At 33.0% G+C, this 21603-nt stretch overlaps 1 protein-coding gene across 5 annotated transcripts in view; it reads right to left on the bottom strand.

Annotated features, from left to right (window-relative positions):
- LOC116427643 (ras-specific guanine nucleotide-releasing factor 1) overlaps positions 1 to 21603 on the bottom strand; it is a 96850-nt gene that overhangs the window by 8644 nt on the left and 66603 nt on the right. For 2 of the 5 annotated variants that reach the window (XM_076365255.1, XM_076365271.1), the window contains 19 exons: positions 21301 to 21566; positions 18713 to 18942; positions 18040 to 18236; positions 16630 to 16755; positions 16160 to 16262; positions 12930 to 13178; positions 11985 to 12145; positions 11091 to 11476; positions 10460 to 10566; positions 9568 to 9672; positions 8512 to 8793; positions 8019 to 8192; positions 7305 to 7612; positions 6384 to 6511; positions 4884 to 4904; positions 2174 to 2546; positions 1407 to 1504; positions 856 to 1138; positions 410 to 607 (listed from right to left, as the gene is read on the bottom strand). In XM_076365255.1, the coding sequence (XP_076221370.1) occupies positions 410 to 607; positions 856 to 1138; positions 1407 to 1504; positions 2174 to 2546; positions 4884 to 4904; positions 6384 to 6511; positions 7305 to 7612; positions 8019 to 8192; positions 8512 to 8793; positions 9568 to 9672; positions 10460 to 10566; positions 11091 to 11476; positions 11985 to 12145; positions 12930 to 13178; positions 16160 to 16262; positions 16630 to 16755; positions 18040 to 18236; positions 18713 to 18942; positions 21301 to 21566 (3795 nt within the window). The remainder of the gene's footprint in view (positions 1 to 409; positions 608 to 855; positions 1139 to 1406; positions 1505 to 2173; positions 2547 to 4883; positions 4905 to 6383; positions 6512 to 7304; positions 7613 to 8018; positions 8193 to 8511; positions 8794 to 9567; positions 9673 to 10459; positions 10567 to 11090; positions 11477 to 11984; positions 12146 to 12929; positions 13179 to 16159; positions 16263 to 16629; positions 16756 to 18039; positions 18237 to 18712; positions 18943 to 21300; positions 21567 to 21603) is intronic. The other 3 variants (XM_076365260.1, XM_076365266.1, XM_076365275.1) reach the window with 3 other exon arrangements.

Genomic DNA, 21603 nt, shown 5'->3' with positions numbered 1-21603 from the left:
TTTCTACGAAAATTTCAAATTTTTCAGATCACGATTAAAAAAGTAGAATTACGATGGATAATCGTTTCTCCTGAAACATATTATAAAAATCACTGAACTTTGGATATTTCGTATATTCTGTTGTCATGCATCTATGCAATTTTGAATTTTCGAATTTACCATAGTGATACATAGTAAACCACAATCTATCGATTATTTAAAAATGCAGAAGATCTTAAAAATAACAGTCAACGATTGAATATCATTGTAATATTTTGTTATTATTTTTATGTGCCGATTGCACTCCTGCAGACAAAGGAATATGAAAATATTCTATATTTAGCTAAATCTTGAATCATTTAAAGTCGTTTTATCGTTTTAAATCAAATATACACGAAAATATTATTGTACACAGAATTGAATTATATACCATTCGCATTTTCGAAAAATTCAAAAGGCCGTCTTCGGTCATAGTTGGTGTCCCCTCATTTATGAAGGAGAGATCGGTTAAGTAGAGTCCTAAGTATGGAATGCAGGGAGGATCACATCGGTGTAAAGCATTTCTCAGGTTTTTAAAGCGTCCATCCGAGGAGACAATGTTTTGAAGTTTGTCTATAGTCTGCCTTGTCTGTAAATTGATTCATTAATTAAATCCTACATCACATAACTATTTCCTTCCAAGTTATTATTAGAATTTTATATTAATCAATACTAATTAAAATGGAAGAATACAGACTAACTTATGAAAAAGTAACTTTACTTAAATAACTATTCTTTATTCTTTTTTTTAAATCTCGTTTGCGTAGCACATAAATGTTACATTCGCAATAATATTTAATTGCAACTTAAAATTTAATATTGCACTGAATTCTTTACCGGTTTCGGAACCTTTTCCCAGGTTTTTTTCAATCTGTAAACGCTACTATTCCTGAAGGCTGCACAGATTTGTAGCACTCCGTTGTAATTATGTAAAACTCTGCTGATGTCCGCTACTGCCGCCCATTTTTCAATCGCCGCGACTCTTGCCGACATATTGGAGCGCCGAATGATTTCCGAAACAACCAGCTGAGAGACCTCGTTGAATCTTTTTGTCATTAGGAGGATATTGGGGGCGCGGGTGGCTTTATCTTCTTTCATCCATGCTTGTCCAAGGAATTCTCTGCGCGGGTTTTATAATAATTCGAATTAATATCTTCTTAATATTTAAATGTAATCAATATTTATACAAAATATGTTTTCGCTTCAGAAATTCATTCTGTATTTTATAAACACAATTTTTCAAAATGTACTTCTTCAAGTTTCAGTTGAGATGTTTATGCTCGTCAGTGAGAAATGAAGAAAATATTTATCATTATACCCAAAATATTTCTCATTCGATATTCGTTAAATGAAAAAAGCTAAGAGTTACATAAACATCTATTACTTACTCATTCGAAATGGATATGAATATTTTATGGTCCAAATATGTCATTTGCTCTGCAATTTCTAACGCTGAGAGTGTTTCAATCGTCTCCTTGCTTGGAGTCTGAAACGACATGAGATAAATATATCAATAACTTAAATATGTTTCCACATTCATAGGAAAACAAACAGTGTATTGCAATCAATTTTTAATTTCTTTCGTCCGAACGACGGTTTTCATAGGGAGAAATTTAAAAATCGAGATTTCCAAAGCAGTAGCAATTTCACTCTTACATTGGCAACCAAAATGCCCATTTATTCACATTTTCATATGACAACATTCCCACGTAAATATTTTATTTGTCAACTACAATTCACAGAACTGTTCAAAACAAATTCAAAGCAATTTTATTTCACAAGAACAGAAAACACTGCGAATAAGAAAATTTCAAACTGGTTAACAGGCTGCCAATACAATATTGCATAACACATTACATAACATAAAGACAAACATTAACACCATTAACCCCTTGACGTATTATTCACTTTCTCTACAATGCTCGTGTAACATTTTGCTATCGACAATTTGGAAGAAAAGCAACAGATCCTTTCATTCTACTTTAAGCGGAAATTTAATTTGAAGCTAATGCATTGATAAAAGCAAATTAGTTTGTGGGGTAACGAACAACATTGTTTTTTGTTAAATTAATCTAGAAACCTTCATCGCGAGTCTCACTCGTCATTGTATGACAAGGGGTTAATATTGAATTACTGTTAATTTCAAAGTACATACAGTTGGTGGAGCCAAGAGCTTCTTAAGATCTACTTTGCTGCTCTCTTGTTCCTCTTTGATGATTAATCGAAGAAGTTGGTTCGCGGCTTTGTGTTCAGCAGGTAACAGATGTGGACAGTACATGATGTCTTCCAGGAACCTAATCGTTAAACTTTTCAATTTCTGATCAGTTTCGAAGTCTTGAGCGTGTTTCGAGATCCAATGTCTCAGAACGTTGAGTACTCGCATCGTGGCCGCAGTTGACAGCAGCGATTCCTTCCGTTTCAGCTTGTAAGATCCACTGCGATTGCTTCCATCGAAGTCTTTGTCTATGGAGTTGCTGGCTGCAGACGTTGCAACGGCGAATGCGGTAAATGCTTTCGCTCTGCTAATCCTAAAGGTTTGATCAGTAATATTGAATTAGTCGTCGATTTTCTGTATGTACAATAATTTAATATAATAAGTGCAGTGGCGTTCGAAAGTTTTCAGGTAGGTCGTTTCTGGAATTTTTCTACGATAGGATGAGTTTCAAAGAATTTTTGTTAATATAATAAATAAGCACATATTTACATGGACGAATATCATAAAGAAACCGTACTATTTTGTTTTCGTAGTTGTGTATTTAAAGAATAATTAAATTTTCGTGTTCAGAAGTTTATTATTATTTATTATTTATTTCTAAAAAAGTATGCATGAAGAATAGATGGTGTTGATTTTTTATAATATCTTCTCACGCAATATGTCCTTTATGTGTCATAATAACGAAAAGTCCTTAAAGTCTTTATTCTGTAAAAGAAGCTCCAAAAATGATCCGACCGAGAACTTTTGAACGCTACTTATACATGTATGTAATATCGTAAGTATCCGTACAGTTTTATGTGCATATTATTTTTGAGCTATGAATATAACTTCACTGTTATTTCTATATTATCAGTATAATTATTAATACATTATTAATATAATTTCATGATATGGCGGAGCATTCATTTATTAGAATAATTGATTATAACTCGTTTAATGGATTCACATTTCAAATAATGTTTTTCTAAACGGTTAACGTATATTAGTATTTCGTATCTGTGAATCTTGAAACTCCCCGAATCAGTATTATTTCTCATCAGTTTACAAATTCAAATTATTCTTCGTTGAATTGAATGTATGAATTGAATACAATCAGGAACGATGCAGTGTAATATCACTTCCATTGTCTACAAATCCTACTTCTAGAGACAGTCTATTTTCTAAGAACCATTCGAATTATGTTAAACTTTGAATGTTAAATGATCCAATCGAGACATATGGTTTTTATGATATTCTTGCTATTCTGAAACGCTTAAACCTTTGCACTCGAGAGGCGATTCCCAGTCACCAGATGATTTGATACCGTAAAATTATGAACTTTTGTATTTACCATTTAACTTTGTATACTACTTCAATACGTGAAGTATTGGAAGAAAATAGCTTTGTTCCCTAATTTATGTGTGATTTCTTCATAATTTAATTTTAAAGAATGTTGTCTACATCTAACCGGAAAGTATTGAGTATTTCAAGTGAAAAACTTTCGAGTGCAAAGGGTTAATTGAAGAAACACATGTTTATATGTTGACCAATCTATACTTCAATCAAATAATGGAAAAATATTACAGATATACACAATCTGGGTGAGTAGAATAGACGAACGGACATATTTCGAATAATTCCGTTACGAAATCTAGTGTGCACTAAGACACATATTAGCGATTAAGTAACTAATACATATCGGCAGTCCACGTTATGCATTCGATCGTTGTTTCATACGAGTTTTGAGGTGTAGACATAACGATCGCGAACATCAAGTAACGGAAGGCGTCTAATAGGTTTAAACTATTTCTATTTCGTTTAGTTCGCTTATCAATTCATGTCATATCAGTGCAGTGTAATTTGTAATATAATAGAATTACAGATTATGCATTGGTTGGTCATGAAACTTCGCAATATCTACGAAGCAAACGTTTTAACATGAAAAAGAAAATTAATATAAAATGTGTCATATGTAATTAACATATAATTGTGTAAATAAAAAATTAATAATTATTAGTACAATAGGAGCATTAATGAATACAAAATAGACGTATGATGCACCTTTTCAGAATGTTTATGTGAGAAATGATCGAGGTTGTTTCTTCTTAAATAAATTATTATCATTTCAAATTATTATATTTCAATGTAAATAATAAAATCGTTAAAAAATGAACGTCATCGTGACTGAACATTAAAGTAATTAACCCTCCCTCCAATATCGTGACAAATTCGATGCAAAGATTTTAAACAGAATTTAACAAACACAAAACACACTTCTACCCTTTTAAGTTTAAATAATTATGTTATCGTAATTTTCGACGTGTTGAAATAAATGTATATATGAAGGAAGCATGAATTTTTTGTTGTCCCAGTAAATTATCAACTTTTAGTGAATTGTTAAAATGGTGATGTCAATGTACTTGTAAAAGAAGTCACAGATAAAGGGGTTAATCGTTCAGATAGTATTGAACAATGAATATAGAGGATAGCAGGGAAAATTCAATAAAGAATTAGTATTCCTCTATTTTAACACTTACGGTGCACGTTCGTTGAGCATAAACAATTAACGAGTAAGGGGGGGTACAAGTGATTTTGCAGTGAACAGCTCGTCATGCGGCAACATAAAAAATGGGAACAACATCTTGCCAAAAACTGAAAGGATAACACTTACCAGAGAGGTTCAGGTCCAATGCTATGAGTGACACAAAACGACATATGAAATACAGTTGCGTTAAAAACAACTAAAACGTTATTTCGGCTAAAGTGATGAGCATCGTGAACTGCTTCGAAATTATCTAATTAACTAATCGCCAACGTTCGTATAAAGCGTTCCGATCTACAAGTTTTAACACGTTCGCTGCTTTCAACTTCACGTCACACTTACATTACTAATAGCATAACAAAATATTTTATACGATACAGAGCGTACGCTGAAAAATGTTTCGAAGGAAGCCGTTTCGGAAAAACCAATTTTCGGGAGCTTTAAAATGCAATTGAACAAATTTCAGAGAAAGATTCTTTTCGACAAAAAGTCACCTTGACATGTTTCCTTTTATTTAGATCCAATGAAAGGAAATGCTATTGTGGTAAATTGTTTCATTTGCGACGAATTAGAATTGTCAATCGACGAAATCGTGTTTTTGTACTACGATATTATTATTAATTGTTATATAAAAATTTCTAAATTTAAGGCCACTTCAAGGTTATAGTCTAGAGTCACTGTATTCGTATCGACATCAACTATGACAAAGTAAAGGAGAAATATATAGTGCAATTCGAAAAAGTCAAGGGAATCTTGATTTTTATATTGCAGTTTCAAGCTCCTAAGTCAGATTAGTTTCTATTCGAAACATTTTATTCGTCGACCATAAGTCCATGAAAAATCGTGGCGATTGTTACAGCATACACCCCATACATTAAATTTTACCCAAGCAATATAAATCTTATAGGTATCTTTCTTCAACAAAACAGACAAATGTTTGTCTCACTTCTAGATAACGTAATTAACAAATAGATACATAAATTTCATTATAAAACAAATTCTATATGCATCTTAACGTACATATAACAAACAAGTGGATTATAAAGGTGAAGAAAGATATATGCAAACATAGTGTTGATCCGAAGAGAAATATATACTCAAGAATCAAAGTAAAAATACACAGAGAATCATCAAAGTTTTATGTACAAAACGATTGTGCGCCCAGTAAAGTATTCGGTCTCCTCTGTCTAGAAAATAAAGGAAGACAATAGGCGGAAGAAAACACGTAAGTAAATCATCGAGACAAAGCACTCATGCGTAAAAAAGTGAAAAATACCTTTATTGCGATAAACATTCAGTAGCAATACCGAGAAACGAAATAGAGATAATTTCCTTCGGTTTCGAAAATACAAAAGCCTGTACAATGGTGATTCCTTAATGGGTATTCGAGGCACGCGTTCAACGACGGCGTTAATCGTTGTTTCATTATAATGTTCGTTGGTCGCTATTTCTAGTTTCCTTAAAGACGACGCCTCGCGGTTTTCATCGTTTCCAAGCGAACATACTAAAGAGTTCGAAATTTTGCTCGTGCGGCAGTGCCATTTTGTAATCTCAGGGAACGAAAAACCTCGAATGTGTACCGATACATCGATGTGAACATTGAAACACGTCAGGTATGCTCGAACGAACCTTCGATGACTTTGCCGAGAGCTGGTTACCACTACTCCAACTTTACCGGACACTTTGTCGTGCTGGAAGCACCCTGACTGGAACGATATTTCCGTTTCTTGAATCGAACGTCTGTTGAGCCAGTGATTCTGCAAAAACGAAGTAGAACGCAATTGTATTTTCGTATGAATGTTAATTAAAACACGTTCGTGGACGTGAATGTTATAGCATTGATTTTCATGGTGACGCGAAATGACACGAATGCTGTAACATTCAAACTTATAAGCTTAACACTAAAACTACCGAGCAGCTAAATTGCTATTTTGAAAGTTGTCTCTAAAAACTCCAAGAGTACATCTATTGAAACTTTAATTGATCTACAATTCAGTTTCATCGCTAAACCAATTTCTTTAAGAATTTCTCAGAGAAACATCTGTTATCTTTTTAATAATTGCAAAAAGAAGGAATCAGGAACGGGTCATTTTGATCATTTAATTCTGTATACTCTTAATCTTTTGAATGATTATGCACTTCATACCTTGGAGTACTACATTCGCATTTTCTAGTTTCGCAGCTCATTAAAATTTCTACTATACGCGTTAATAAAAAAATTATTTGAATTTAAAGTATTTAACTAAGAAATTACAAAAGTCAGACGAAGACTAAAGTACATTTCGATGGATTATTTGAATGAAACTTAAGAGGAATAGAGTTGTTATACCGGAACATTCAGATATTCGTTAAGATTATTCTATCCTCTAATCTTTATCAGTTAAAAATTGAAATTTCTATCGAATCAGATTCATTGTTCTTATCTTCCATATTGGAAATATTTTATGCTAAGTAATTCCATACATGAATAATAAATCTATATTATTATTATATAATTGTACACGCTCCAATGAAAATTGAATGAGTAAAATGCAATTTCAGTTTACGTACACCAGTAGTCGTAGATATAGAGCCGCTTCTCGCTGTAGCAGCTGGAGCGGAAGCAATCGATGCTCTGTGTTGACAGTAATGTGGTAAAAATCTTTGTGGAAGTTTTTCCGGCGATTGAGGCCGTGTAGACGAGCCAGTGGTTTCACTCTCGACTGCCATTGGCCTGTCTCTGTCTTGTCCAATCAACTCTTTCTCAGTTATCGTTGAAACAGATTTCGTTTTCGGGGTTGGAGGAGTTTGCGTAGGTGTGTCTTGTTTCGCTGCTTTACGGGTGTCGGGTTCCGAGTCCTCGTACGTGAATTGCACCTCTGAAAGTATGATTATAAATATTCAATCGATGATCGAAAGATATTCATATGAAAAACCATATTTTTGTGTTAAGGGATATAACCATTGCGCTAAAAATATTCGAAACACGTGGCAAAGTTTAGAACGTTCATCATTCGTTTAATAATTAATAATATTTTTTCGTTTAACAGGTTAATTTTCATGAGTTCACGATTTTTCAACAGCATTTCAAATTTTTTTTATAATCAATTGATGTTTAGTTAAATACGTAGAATTGTCAGCGAACTAAATAATTTTTTAATCGATAGAAACGTAAACATTTTGATACCTCAGAACAAAAAGAAACAGACTTGCAACATTATTAAATTTAATTTCATTGACATTTATTAACACTACCTAATTCAAATATCATCGTATTAACTGTACCTTCTTTCGATTCTTCCGTTGCTACAGGAGTGTCAGTGTCTTCCGAGGCACCACGAGAATAGGTGCCTCCATCCTGTGGACTTGATCCAGAACCGGATCCAGACCCAGTGGACCCGACTAAAGTAACAGAACTTAAATTGCTGGGTGACGAAGGGGCGCTTACTACAGTGTTATCTGAAATCACAGAGAATGCTACAATTACTATCAGTAAATCAAGTATGTAACGCTTATAAACGTAAATATAAAAATGTGTAAATAAGTGTAACCACAATTGCTGAGCCTTGTATTCAAATATAAAATAAATATAATAAATATTATCTATTACAAATATTAGATACTATTACTAATAAATATAATATTATGTTATACACTCTATGTAAATTCTATTATATCGATTAAGAGTAAGATAAAAGTATTTATAATTAGTTTAAAAAATTCTAATCAATATTTATAGTTATTTATAATTTTTAATTAAACATCTAAGCGTTATTACCCGTAAGCGTTTCAGAACTCGACGAGACAGCAATCACTTTCGGTATCGTCAAATGATAACCATCGTTTTCTTCTTTCTTATCTTGATCCGTCTGAGCGCCATTTTTACGGGGCAAGGCGGGAGATTGAGTTCCAGCGGATGCAGCGGACGATTGTATAGTTGGGCTGCGTTTCATAATAGATGGCGTTTCCGAGATCACAGGTTGCTGCGGCTGTTGTTGCTGCTGTTGTTCTTGTGGTTGTTGTTGTTGCTGGTGGTGTTGCGATTGTTGTTTTTCGTCTTCTATTAAAAGACCAATTAATAGAATGTAGCTTCAAGCAAATGGAAATGTCGAATAGTATATATGTACACTCTTGACAATATACAAAAAGACATTTATATAAAAGTATAATACATTGTAGGATGCGGTAAACTCTGTAAAAATTAATAACAAAAATCATCTTAATGATTGAACATCGATATCAATCGTAGTTTAATCATGTTTCGTGTACTGTACAGAGTGTTCCACCGCAAATGGCCATTTCTTTACGGGTTCAATCGGACGTAACTTTGACCTAAATCTGACTGTCCTGTCAAAATAAAACGGAAATATTAACAATTTTAAACAATGAATCAGTTAATTACGTTAAACGGAAGATAAGCAAGTCTCTTAATTTTCGTTTTACTTTGACATGTACGATCGCAACTCCTAAAAAGATCATCTGCAGTCGAACGCCCTGTATGTCGATCATTGAATTGTTAAACAATTTTCCTGGAAATTCATTCTTTTCGATCCATATCAACAAAAATTTCTTCCACTATTTGACGAATCTACACAAGTATTTCCACCTCTGTAACACATACTTGAGATTGATTAATGTGTCGGAACATGTAAAGAAAAAACATAATATAAATATAAATCCATGAAGAATAAAAGAATCCATTGGTAATGTAACGTGAAAGGAAGATGTTAGCGAACTCTGATTCATTCAATTCCCTTTGCGTAATCCCATTGGCGTGCTTATATATAATGTAGTATCCTATTCGCATTTAGTTTTGTAATGACAAGAAATTTACCCTTCTTATATCCACCTTTGTTGTAACCTTTCGGACTGACTGTATATCCTCCAGAGAAATCACAGGAACCGTGACTTTTTATTTCGCTTATTTCTGATCCGTATCCTAAATATGCGGAAATATTATAATTCGATTACTATTTGCAGAACTCAATATTAACGGTATATAAAATTTCGAAATAAACGTGTGACACAATAATAGCAAGGATAAACGAGAGACACCAGAATATTCCATTTAAAAATTCGACAAAAGGTAAATAAAGAACTAAGTGCTCGATTTGAATCTGATTAAAAACGTTCGTTTTTCGTTTCCTCTTTTTCCAAAAGAACGGTGTACGTGATGATTTTTGTGCATTAACAACGTGCGTGACAGCGTCTCCTACACTCGACACTAGAAGGCTCCTGACATTCGATTTATCCTGAAAGTATCAGGTAATTTGCCTTTGCTACTTTTTGTTTCTTCAGGACAAGAACATCCCTAAAATACGTGTGTTCCTACTTTCCTGTACATCGTATAAATCACAGTATAAACAAACAATGTTAGAATTCAAATTGAATAGCTCAGCATAAGGTTTAGAAATGATCAAGGATCTTTTGTTTAAACGAATAAATTTCCTGTAGGTAGTATACCTTTGTCTGAGAATATTTTATAGAATTTTAAGAACCCTATAGTTAGAGTGAACTTAGGAGAAACAAAGATTGGTAGAAAATGATATAGCCTTGAAATAATTCCTCATAATTCATGAAAGGCAGACCAGTGTAATAAATGTACAGGGTGGGTCTGTTTCGTGAAAATAGAGTCCAATTTTCCTACTTCAACGAACACTGTTTTGGAAAAGAAAAATTCAATCCACGAGTCAGTGAGAGGTAATAGAAATTGAAAAATATTATACCGGAAACAGAACTAGTTGCGCTAGTCCTTCGAGGTGAAACGATGCTCCTCCTTCGGTCGTCCATTTGCGACTGCGTGTCTGCGTTAGTCCCTAATACATCCAAAGATCTAGAAATATAAAATAATGATAACGTATCGGAAACAATATTCGGATAAGCAATAATTTAAAGAGATTCGTTTTGATGAAATATCGTGTCTTAATCTATATATATATTTCAAATTTTATAAATTTATATATCATTTCTTCATATAATGCAGCATCCTGCATTATATTTTATAGAAATAATTACAAATTTCACAACATTTAAAAACTTAAAAAAGGATAAAGGTAAACACCAAAAAGTCTATACAACAATGCATTGATAAGTAATTCTTCATCAAATTTATAAAAGTAAAAGATCAAGAATCTACATGTAAACTTTGGATAACTAAATTAATTAATTCGATCATGTGGTGATCATAGACTTTGATGAGAGCAACAAGCTTCGTGTTCCTCTGTACGTTAGCCTTAACTGTTTCTTAAGATTTAAGACTCTTTAATTCAAATAAGAATCACATAATATTTTACCATTACTTTATTATTAAAAAGATCTGACACGCACTGTTAATCTTGTCGATGCTTGTGTACTTACTCAAAAGAACCCGTTGGCAGATCAGCGCCCGGTGGTTCGGCCTCGTAAAACACTTTCTTCAGAGCTTCGAGCACGGTCACTCCGTCGGTGAACACCCGGTAGGTTAGCAGGAACGTATTAAGAAAGTCTACGCTGAGGAATCGTAGATCGGTAAGTTGCTGAAGCAACCGTTCGGGTGTGGCGGAACGAATGTGAGGGACCTTGCAGGAATTCAATTTCCTGCTGAACCTGATGTCCACGTCATCCTTGAATAGGCTCGGATCGTTTTTATACGACTGCGGCATCGCGGCGGAGCTGGTGTCCGACAACGAGCCGCGAAATAAATGATCACTGAAATAAACGTTGTCCTTGCACTGGATGATGTCGCTGATCCAGGCAGCCTTTTCCTACACACGTCAGATTTTCCATTAATTTTAAATCGTTCATGAGAATCGACGAGTACTGTTAGGAGATCACTGTGTTATATTATAATATAGGGAACAATATTACGAATAAGTATACTAAAGGACAATAGTGAGACGACAGTTCACTAAGCTTTAATATAAGGTAAAGAAATTTTTCTTTGAATCTCATTGAAAAATGTGATTAGATTCTTTGAGCAATCTAATATTTTTGTTTTTCATCTCATAAAATTTATGGTACTGTTGAAACTGAAAAATTCGAAGATTTGAATAATAATTTGTAGGAAATATTTTTAAATTTACCAAATAGACAGAAGGAATTTCGAGAAATTTTTTATGAAAATTGGAAAAACAAAATGGGGACTAGTTACGTCTATTCACGATAATTTTTATGATTAATATTAAATATTAAGATGATACTTGTGTTAAAGATACTTTTTTGAACAGGGCTACTCGGTGAATGTTTATGGCGAAAAATGGATTCGAGCTGTACCTGTATAGTAGCAGCTATAAGGTGTACCACCACTTGAGGCCCGCCAAGCTTCAAATCGACTATAATCTTAAAGTCACGGTTCTGAAGATGATTCATGGTATTTTCGCCACCACTTCCGCTGCTCTCGCTGATGCCGCTGGACATCGAACATACTGAGAGTTCTATAATCAGTTCGCAGTCATGGGAACGATAGGTTAATTATATATAAAATTTTAAATACTCCTCTCCACACGATAGATCAGCCAAAGCGTTGAAGCTGGTGCAGTTTGAAACTAAAATAAGCTAGATGCATCGCAAATAAATATCGAATAACATAATCAGCAGTTTCAACATGACAATAATTGTAACTATTAACGTCACTGATAACTAATGAAATGTTATCTCCAATATTTTACATTGTGGGCTATTTACAATATCAACCCTTTGCACTTGACATTCTATATACTATAAATATTCGTCGTTAATAAAAAAAACAAATTTCATTGCAATATTATGTACCAATAAATTATACAAAATTTAATATTAAATATCAAATTTCCTAATTTTTGCTGCATCGAACAAAACGACAAACCAGAATCGCAATTTCAAATACAAAGGGTTGACCCTTAGAAGACGAATGTCGCATTGGCGTCATCAAATTTCAGTGTTTAAAATAAAAGATTGCAAGCAAGTAATTTTACTGTTTAAATGCCAGAAGGTCAATGCATAATCGAGAGATTAGGTTCTAGTGTTCAAGAGTTCTTAGTAGTTTAAAAATGAAATTGGAAGTAGAAATGACTTTTAGTATTTTGAAAAATCCTCGTCATCAAAGGGTTAAAGTATTCTTTTGCATGTGTTGAGAGGAAAAACTGTGACGATGAAGGCTGCAATAGCGGCGAAGAATGCGTATAGTTGGCCTAGCTGCAATTTACAAGCGTTATATTAACAATAATGTCATCAAAGTACCGTCATCATCCGCGGTTCCTTGATCACTTGGATCCTCCACTAGTATAGCATCCGAGAGCGGTATTTTGCCAACTTGCGGAACCAAATTTAACCGACCGTCGTCGTCCGATTGACGCGTCGTCAGTAACAAATGATTAGAGAAGAGGAAACATTGTCTGACTGCTTCCTTGTCGCCGCCTTTACCACCAAAAGGCGCAGTGAATCTACTTCGTGCTCCTTTCGGCTTATCTAAAATTTGGATGAGCGTACCTAAAACAAATGATAACATATTATTGTTAATGTATGGATGCACGTTAAGCTTAGAGTACCAGAAATTAATATTAGAAAATTGGTATTCTTAATATCTAATTATAATGTGTATTAATATTCTTAATGTCTAAACACATGTCACTTCTCCGAAATTTTCAGAAATTTTTGCATGGATATTAAGAAATTTTAATGTTAACTAAATGTTTCGATCCGAGTAATAGATATTTTTTAATAAAATTGAATGTTTGTTACATGTAATAGGTTTATATATCTAGATTTCTTTTTATTACAGGTTTTTTATTATATTAAAGCAACGAATGCGGTATAAAATGTTCGTTGAAGTATTAGATTTTAGATATGTAACTGTAAAATGAAAGTTCGTGGAAAAATAGTTTATAATAAATTTTCTAAGGATTTAAATATAAGAAGGTCTTGTATAATGCAGTTAAAAATTTTAAACAACCGACTGTGTTTAATCGTTGTGTTTAGTTTTATAATAAATTTTATAATAAGTAAACTAAGTTTTATTGCATCCACATTCCTCTATTTAATGTTAATATGCCCTTCTCAGAAAACTAGAATACGAAAAACCTAAAAGTGGTAAACTACAAATCATTAAATATGCATGTCATTCATGTTGTAAATTAACAAACCTGTTTTAGAACATTTATTATTGAATGTTTCGTACAAATATTTTATTCGTCCGTTAACATTTCGTTGTATAAACAGTTTGTATAGCATACGTTTTATAATATAAAATACAATACATCGATACAGCAAGTAATGCAACAGATTGTTTTCATACACCAAGATCACAACAACAACAATAACATATTCGTGTACCTGATATCTTTGATCGCTAACAGTTCCGTTTGTACACGTTATTCGGTCCTCGTTTCACACGACAAATCTTCTGTCAAACGTAATCTACCTCGAATTAAAATATTCCTCGTTACATTTACTGTTTACACGAATAGAAATGCAAGATGGAGCTCGCACGTTTTTGTTTGTACTTCGTCCTCTCAACCTTATACTCAAATAAATCGATGGTTCAACGAAAATCTCGAAAAATATTCAAATCTACATCTCATAATCAGCGAACATTAAAAATATCGAATCTTCACGATGTTCATCGATAGATTATAGAGAAACTTCTCACGACCTGAGCTTTTTCTATTCAGTGAATCTTTGCATGGCAGCCATGTGATATAATACCAAACACGAGGGACCAGGGCCGTGTCACGGAACAATTTTTGACAATCCGTTTCCATTAATTTCAATCGAACATCAAATAGTTTTACATTTTATATTTTACAGTCTATATGTTTTAAACAAGCATCTTATTTCAATGTTCCTCGCTATTAATTGCAGGCAAGAAAGACAATACAACGCAAGTAAAAGCTTCATTTCCAAGTTCATATTATTTGTCTTCTTATCCCATCTTATGAATTCCATCCGATGAATCGGTATTTATAATTTCAACAAATTGTTTAGGGAATTTTTGACACTGCTAGTCTGAAACTAAGGATTTCGGAATTTCTGTTAAGACACCCCTGACAATTGTTCTTGCGCATAGTCAAACGATTATTTTCACCCCTAAACGCAACCCCATCGATTCCGGGAAGTATGAAGACGCGCAAGCGCGGTCCATTGCGAATTTCAGCGTCTCGGGGATTCCCCTGTCGAATATTCGAGGAAGAACTCCCTCGCGACAAGTCCGACCGAGAAATTTATCGACTGCGCCGAAAAGTTTCGCGTCGTTTCTCTCGGTACAAGGTAAATAGTTAACGAGGCAATCGTTGGTATTTTGTTACCAACGTTAGACAATTTATTAGAAACGACGGAAATTTGTGTTCAGAAGGAAGAACATGAAATATTTCAACTATCTGGTCACTTGTATAAAAATGGAATAATTTTTCTTTTTAACGCAAACATTAATGTATACAGAAACCTATAACGAAAAATAAATATGTACTTTGACGAATGTTTACTTAAGCTGTGAGACTGTATAAATACGTCGGAAAATATTTTATTGTTGTTGTTAGATTCTGAAAAGCAGATATTCATTTTCTATCTAAAATTGTTTGAAATATATATTGAACATTAAGATTATTAACTTTTATGATTTTCAAATTAATTCAGTTTAATTGAATCGGAATTATATTTCGTCTGATATAATATTCATTGATCCTACATTTTGATTTTATTAATGAAACTAAAAGAATAATTAGTTTGTTAATTATCGCGTGTATTAGATAAAATAAGAGTGATGTATTCACCTCACTATTGTCATTTAAAGATTCAATTATTTGATTTTAAATTGATAAAGATGACATAGAAAACCTTTTCTTTTGTTAAAAGATTCCCTATGTGTTCAGAATACCATAATTTAGACAGCAACGAATAATTTGTAACGAACTTTGTGTACTTTATCCATTTGCAAAGTTCTTTCCTCTTCTTTGTGAGAATTTACTAGCTGCACCGGAACTTTCCGCATTGATTACGCTAATCACGTTTTACTTAGCACATTGTTAGAACGCGGCGCAGGCGACGAAAAGGGTGTTAATTTTATCTAGACTTGACTTAATGTAAATTTATGAACAATGTTCTTTAACTTGAAGAAAGATTGTAAATTTGGCGAAACAAGTGTACAAAACATTTAACGTTCTATGACTGTTAGAATTAACAATTATTTGACTAGAATTGATATTTTCATTATTTTCGGAAAAAATTTTACTTCAACCAAATATTGCAACGTTTTATGACTTTTCTAAATATTTCTAAACATTAAGAAAATCTCTTAACGTCTATTTATACACAATAAAATTATATGAGATTTTATTCGAACGAACCATGTGGGAAATTAACATTTAATTTTGACAGTTTTAACAGTTTCGTTGAACAGTTTGATAGAACATGAAACATTAAATTTTCCCTGAAAGAATTAGTTTTATAAATATCATAAGAATAATATTGCTTACCCTGTCTGACGAATACTTGGTTAACATCGAGTAAAATGTCGCAACCCTCGACAATCATTCGTTCCACTGACAAATTCTTTCTTAAATTCTCGGTTTCGCTGACCTACAAAGATACGTATACATACATCGATCAGTATCATATTTACAATTACTTTTCTTGATGATATGATACAAAATATGTATGTATGCGAATGAAATAAACAGTTTAATATTCATATGAATTTAACCCTTAACAGTCAAAATGTAAAAAAATGTCGTTTTCATTTATATTTATTATACTTGTTGTAGCTTAGGCATTTTTAAATTGAAAACTAGAATTTTTATATAATAAACTGTCTGTTTTATTACTATAAAAGTCCTACCATTACTTTGTTTACAAATTAAGTAAATATTCTGTTGTTTCGTAGATGAAGTGTGTATTATTAAAAAAATTATCGACCGTTAAAGATTAAAATATTTTTCATGCATACCTCGTCGCGCATTTGCCTCGATAAGTCTTCTAATTGTTGCTTCGCATTTTCGAGGCTTTTACGTTCCACGTGATCGAACGGTGTATGCGCCAACAACTCATTCAGTGTAACAATATATTTTGGAAACTGTAATGTAAATTAGTACTATATATGTTAATATCCTCGTCTATAAGATAGGCATTGAACAAATATTATTGGCCACGATGCCTGTCTATTACACATTATTTCTACTGACGTTAAAAACTTTCAACATCATTATTCTATAAAATAATTCGTAACAAACTTCAAATTTAATCTTTATAAGGATTTGAATGCTTGGTATAAGAACTACATAAATAAAATAAATACATAAATTCTACACTTTTAATTAATTTCCACCAAAGAAGTTTCTTTAATTTCAAGGATTTTATGTAAATTCTGTATAATTCTTAACTGACTACCAACTAATTTACTAATACTTATGTAACTTCTCTGACAATATTTATTTAACATATTCTCACTACAATTGTAAATATATAAATCGACAAAAAAGAGAATGAGAATATTCGAGGTCACAGCATTGCTGACTTAGCAATGGGTACACTATTCATTTGATAAAATAACCCTTTTACCGTTGATCATAATGGAAAGTCAATATTACCGCGCTTAATTTCAAGTTACAACAATACCCTCTAAAAGTAATAAACTTACTCCACTCTGCAACCAACTATCAATCGATATATGAACGATCAAATTTAAATTTAAAAAATCACCACTAGTATGCACTCTTTAATTTCACTGATAAAACACTTCATTACTTTGTTATTAAATTTGCTATTCCATCGATTTCATAACTTTTGAAAAATCGTTGTGTATACCTGTAGTTTCTAAATTGTGACACATACGCTTATGTATTTAACATTAAAACTACCAGGCGGTAGTGTCACTTCTTTTGCAATTATGGAAAAGGCACAGGCGACTTTCTGAGAAATTATTCAATAAATTGATTTCGATAAACACAAACTAGAATACTAAATTATAAAACATATTTCTTGAGTGTTCGATTTCCTTATACAGTAGAACCGCCTATAACGAGATTAAAAAATCGTCGAAAAACAAGGATGAAAGTAAGATTTTCCATAAGAAACTGATACAATCAGAGGATCAACTTAACACAAATCAGATCAGTATCGAAATCGGGAATTTTATGTGAAATTCGTAAACGTGAAACCCTGTCACATGGAATATGTTAATCGCATTATAGGGGGTGCTACTGTATAAGGAAATTGAACACTCAATAAATGTATTTTTATAAAATTTATAAGGAAATACAGAATAATCAATTTTACTGCTCGGTAGTTCTAGTGTTAATGTACCTATATTTTGGTACTTTTCTTTTTCTATAGAGTTAAGTAGTTCCAAGAAACGTACGTGATCCATAGGATATGTTAAAAACGTCTCCAAAGTACGTCCTCCGCAAGCAGGCTTGTTCTCCAGTCTAGTGAGCAATGCCGCGAATGACGGCGATGACTGTTTGCAATGTGTCAACACTTGCAGACTGTAATGATGATTTCGGACGTACTCTTGGTAAATTGATAACATAGGTAGCAACATGTCGAACAGGTCGCCTAAAATAAAGTTAGGAGAAGTAGGCTTCAGTCTCCATCGTATTTATTTTTGAAGTAATTTTATATTTATAGGTCATCGATTAGGCGAGGAAATTTATACGTTTGTACCTTAAAAGTATCGCCTGTGTGTAATAATTTAAAATTATTCAATTATTAAACTAATTTTCCATATAAACATCGATTTAATCATTGATAGCGTGTACTCCTTATTACAAATGAAACAACCATGGGAATAATAAATGTTTAACATAATGGAATATTTGAAAAACGTAGACAAATATAAAGTTCACGATCAAATGAATGATAGAATTAAATTAGATTTCCCTATGATTATTATAATATGATCAAATATCTTTAATTTATATTTTTCATTGAAATTATTATGGTTGACAGGATTATTTTGAATTGTGTGTTAAATGTGTTAAATTACAATTTAGTGTTGGATAATAGGATTGATAAATTATTTTTCAACGTACCTAAAACTAAAGTGGGCCAGCTCTCCATACGAGACGTGAGACCCTTTAGGAAGATTTGATGAAGAAACAATAACGTTTCGCTGTTCAAGAATATACTATTCACGTCCTCGTGGCAACAAGGAGGTTTCTTCGAACTCGCAGCCATTTTAAAAGGCCTCAAGAAACAGCTTACTAAAATCTCCATCTGTCTCGTATAGTCCTCCTCAGCCTCCACCATATTGAATACCAAACTAAAATACAGATGTTCCCAATTCAGAAACGTTTTATATAATCATTGTTCCTTATTATTGCTCTTGAAGCTGTTCGTGACTAATTAAATTGGCGATATCTTCGCTCAAAATGAACTACTTCAATACGATAAAAGTCATAATCAGAAATCACATTCCCATAAATTGATTAGAACATTGTATTAGTAAATACAAATGGAATGGCCAAAGTTACACAAAAATGAAGTTATTAAATAAATGAATGGCTTCGAGTTGTTTCAGAAGAAACGAATTTAATTTTAATAAAATCCAATGATACCTCTTGTATTTTCTGTTTTATTTTAAGAGTATCATTTCTTTTTTCATACCTGAGAAATATATTACATTGTTTATAAAATGTGCTCATACAACAGAAAAGTGGCGGACATTCAGAAAGATAGAGACGAAATTATTTTATCGAGTATCCTGTTTGCAGCTGGAAGTATCATGTCGCGAAAAAATTAATACTGTTAGAAACCGAAGTACTCGTGAAAGTAATTAACCTTTGCGCAGCCTGGGAACACAGTATAATTAGCAAAACGATCGCGCAGCCGAAGGTAATGAGTTTGCGCTTCGGGCAGTCGATACACTTACGCTTCAAGTGAAATGACAAGGAGATTATTTGGAACTTTCATGTCCTGCGTAAAATTAAACTGGTTACGCTGCCGCGGATGCTTCCCCGTCGAGTTGAATGAGTTTAACGTCTAGTCGTATCTCTGTTAATTAACTAATATGTTCGTCGTTGATTCCTTCATTATACCTCGCCGACTTCTGCTCGAGCTAAATGCTGGCGGAATGTAACTACCAGAAATGTTCACAATTTGAAAGTTATGAACATTTTCTAATAACCGTCTGATTCTTGGACAAAATTTGTTTAAACGTCTTCCTTAAAGTTACTCTTAAGGCAATGTTTTTTTATGTATCAGAATTTCTTCACAATTCTACCTTGAAGTTAATATCTAGGTCAGTTCATCAACGTATGTCATTATAACATTAAAATGATTTTAAATAGACTACTTTATAAATTAATCTGGAGTTTGCTGGTAATGAATTTATATTCTTGTTAAGTGTTACTTGTTATGAATTTATATCAAAATTTGTAGTTGTTTATTTGAATATTTTTTGAAGATTTCAGGGAAATACAGCATCGAGCAATTATAACTTCAGTTCATGGAAAGTACATTAATCATCAAAGTGTTAACTAGTTAACTGTGTTCGACGAGTATACACGTCATCTTAAAGTTTGAAATGATACCGATCCTTTCATTGATGAATTTCTTATTTTCTCAGATAAACATGTAATTCTTCTATGTCTTGCTTTGGTATTTCATTCAAATATATTCTAAGTGCATTCGCCCTACGTTTGACCAGTACACAATTCATTTTTTGATTTTACCACGCGCAAAACGAGAGATTCTTCAAACAAAATTCCACAGTTAACAAGTTAAACGTCGCTGTGAAGTCTATCAATCAGTTATCAGTAAGTAATACATCAATATTACAAGCCCGTCCAATTTTACAGAGGCAGGTTTTAGTCTGCAGCTTTAGGGTATGCTGTTGTGAAACAAACTCTACACCGAGATCGTTGAATAATCGACTCTCATTCGGCTTTATGCTTGACCAAGTTATTCCACAGTTAACAAGTTAACACGTTCGCTACCAGCGCTTATTTCTGTGACGGTCTCCTCAATTATATTTTCTTCGATCCACTAAACCTTCTAAACAAAATATTAGAAAACGAAACTGAAACTAGTCATTGAGTTCCTAAATGTAATGTCGTCGTTTATAATTTCTAATAACAATATCCATAGGATTAATTTCATTTTCATTATGCAAAATATAGGATTACGGCCGTCACACATATGCGACGCTACTAGCGAACGTGTTAACACGAATGCCATGAGGGCACGAATGCCTTTAGTTCGCTCAGTTAAACGATGATTATTCGAAAATATTTCTATATTATAAATAATGCTACCTAATGCGGTGACGTTCAGCTAGATAGACGTGCAATTATAGTGCAATTCAATCGAATGATTTAATATTTGATTCTTTCCATTTTCTGTATTTTGCGCCAATGAAACCGTGCGATATTCAACGTGTTACACTTAACGCATTAAGTCCCATGAAATTTGTTTTTGAATTTTTAGATGAAAGTTTGTATTTCGAGTAATGAGTGTCCATACTATCTTGGAAAAATAATGAAAAAAATCTGACACATTTAATATACTATATATAGCATGATCTATAGACAGATCACTGGGAACATACTATAACAATATAGAGTGAGTGATCTATTAATAGATCATTGGGACGTAATGGGTTAAATTTGACCAGTCTCACCTGTTCCGTTTCCGCATACTTTCCGCGTGAGGGCTTTTGATGTACTGTTCCACGATTTGCTTCCACCGTCTCCGGCACAGCCAGCCTCTGAAGAAACTCTGAACCTTCTTAATTTTTTGCATTTCCAACGAGCCCTCGGTGATGCCCAACAATCCAGCTCCTGAAACTCCGGAACTATCTGCTCCGCTGCCGAATAATGCACCGCCATGTGAACTTGCACCGTGACACTGGGAGGAAGCTCTCAGCTTCTTCCTCGCGGCATTCAACTGTGAACACAATGAATCGGAATTCATGGGATATCGA

This window comes from Nomia melanderi, chromosome 1 (assembly GCF_051020985.1).
Source record: "Nomia melanderi isolate GNS246 chromosome 1, iyNomMela1, whole genome shotgun sequence".
NCBI classification, from domain to species: Eukaryota; Metazoa; Arthropoda; class Insecta; order Hymenoptera; family Halictidae; genus Nomia; species Nomia melanderi.
This window is presented reverse-complemented; position numbering and strand designations above follow the sequence as displayed.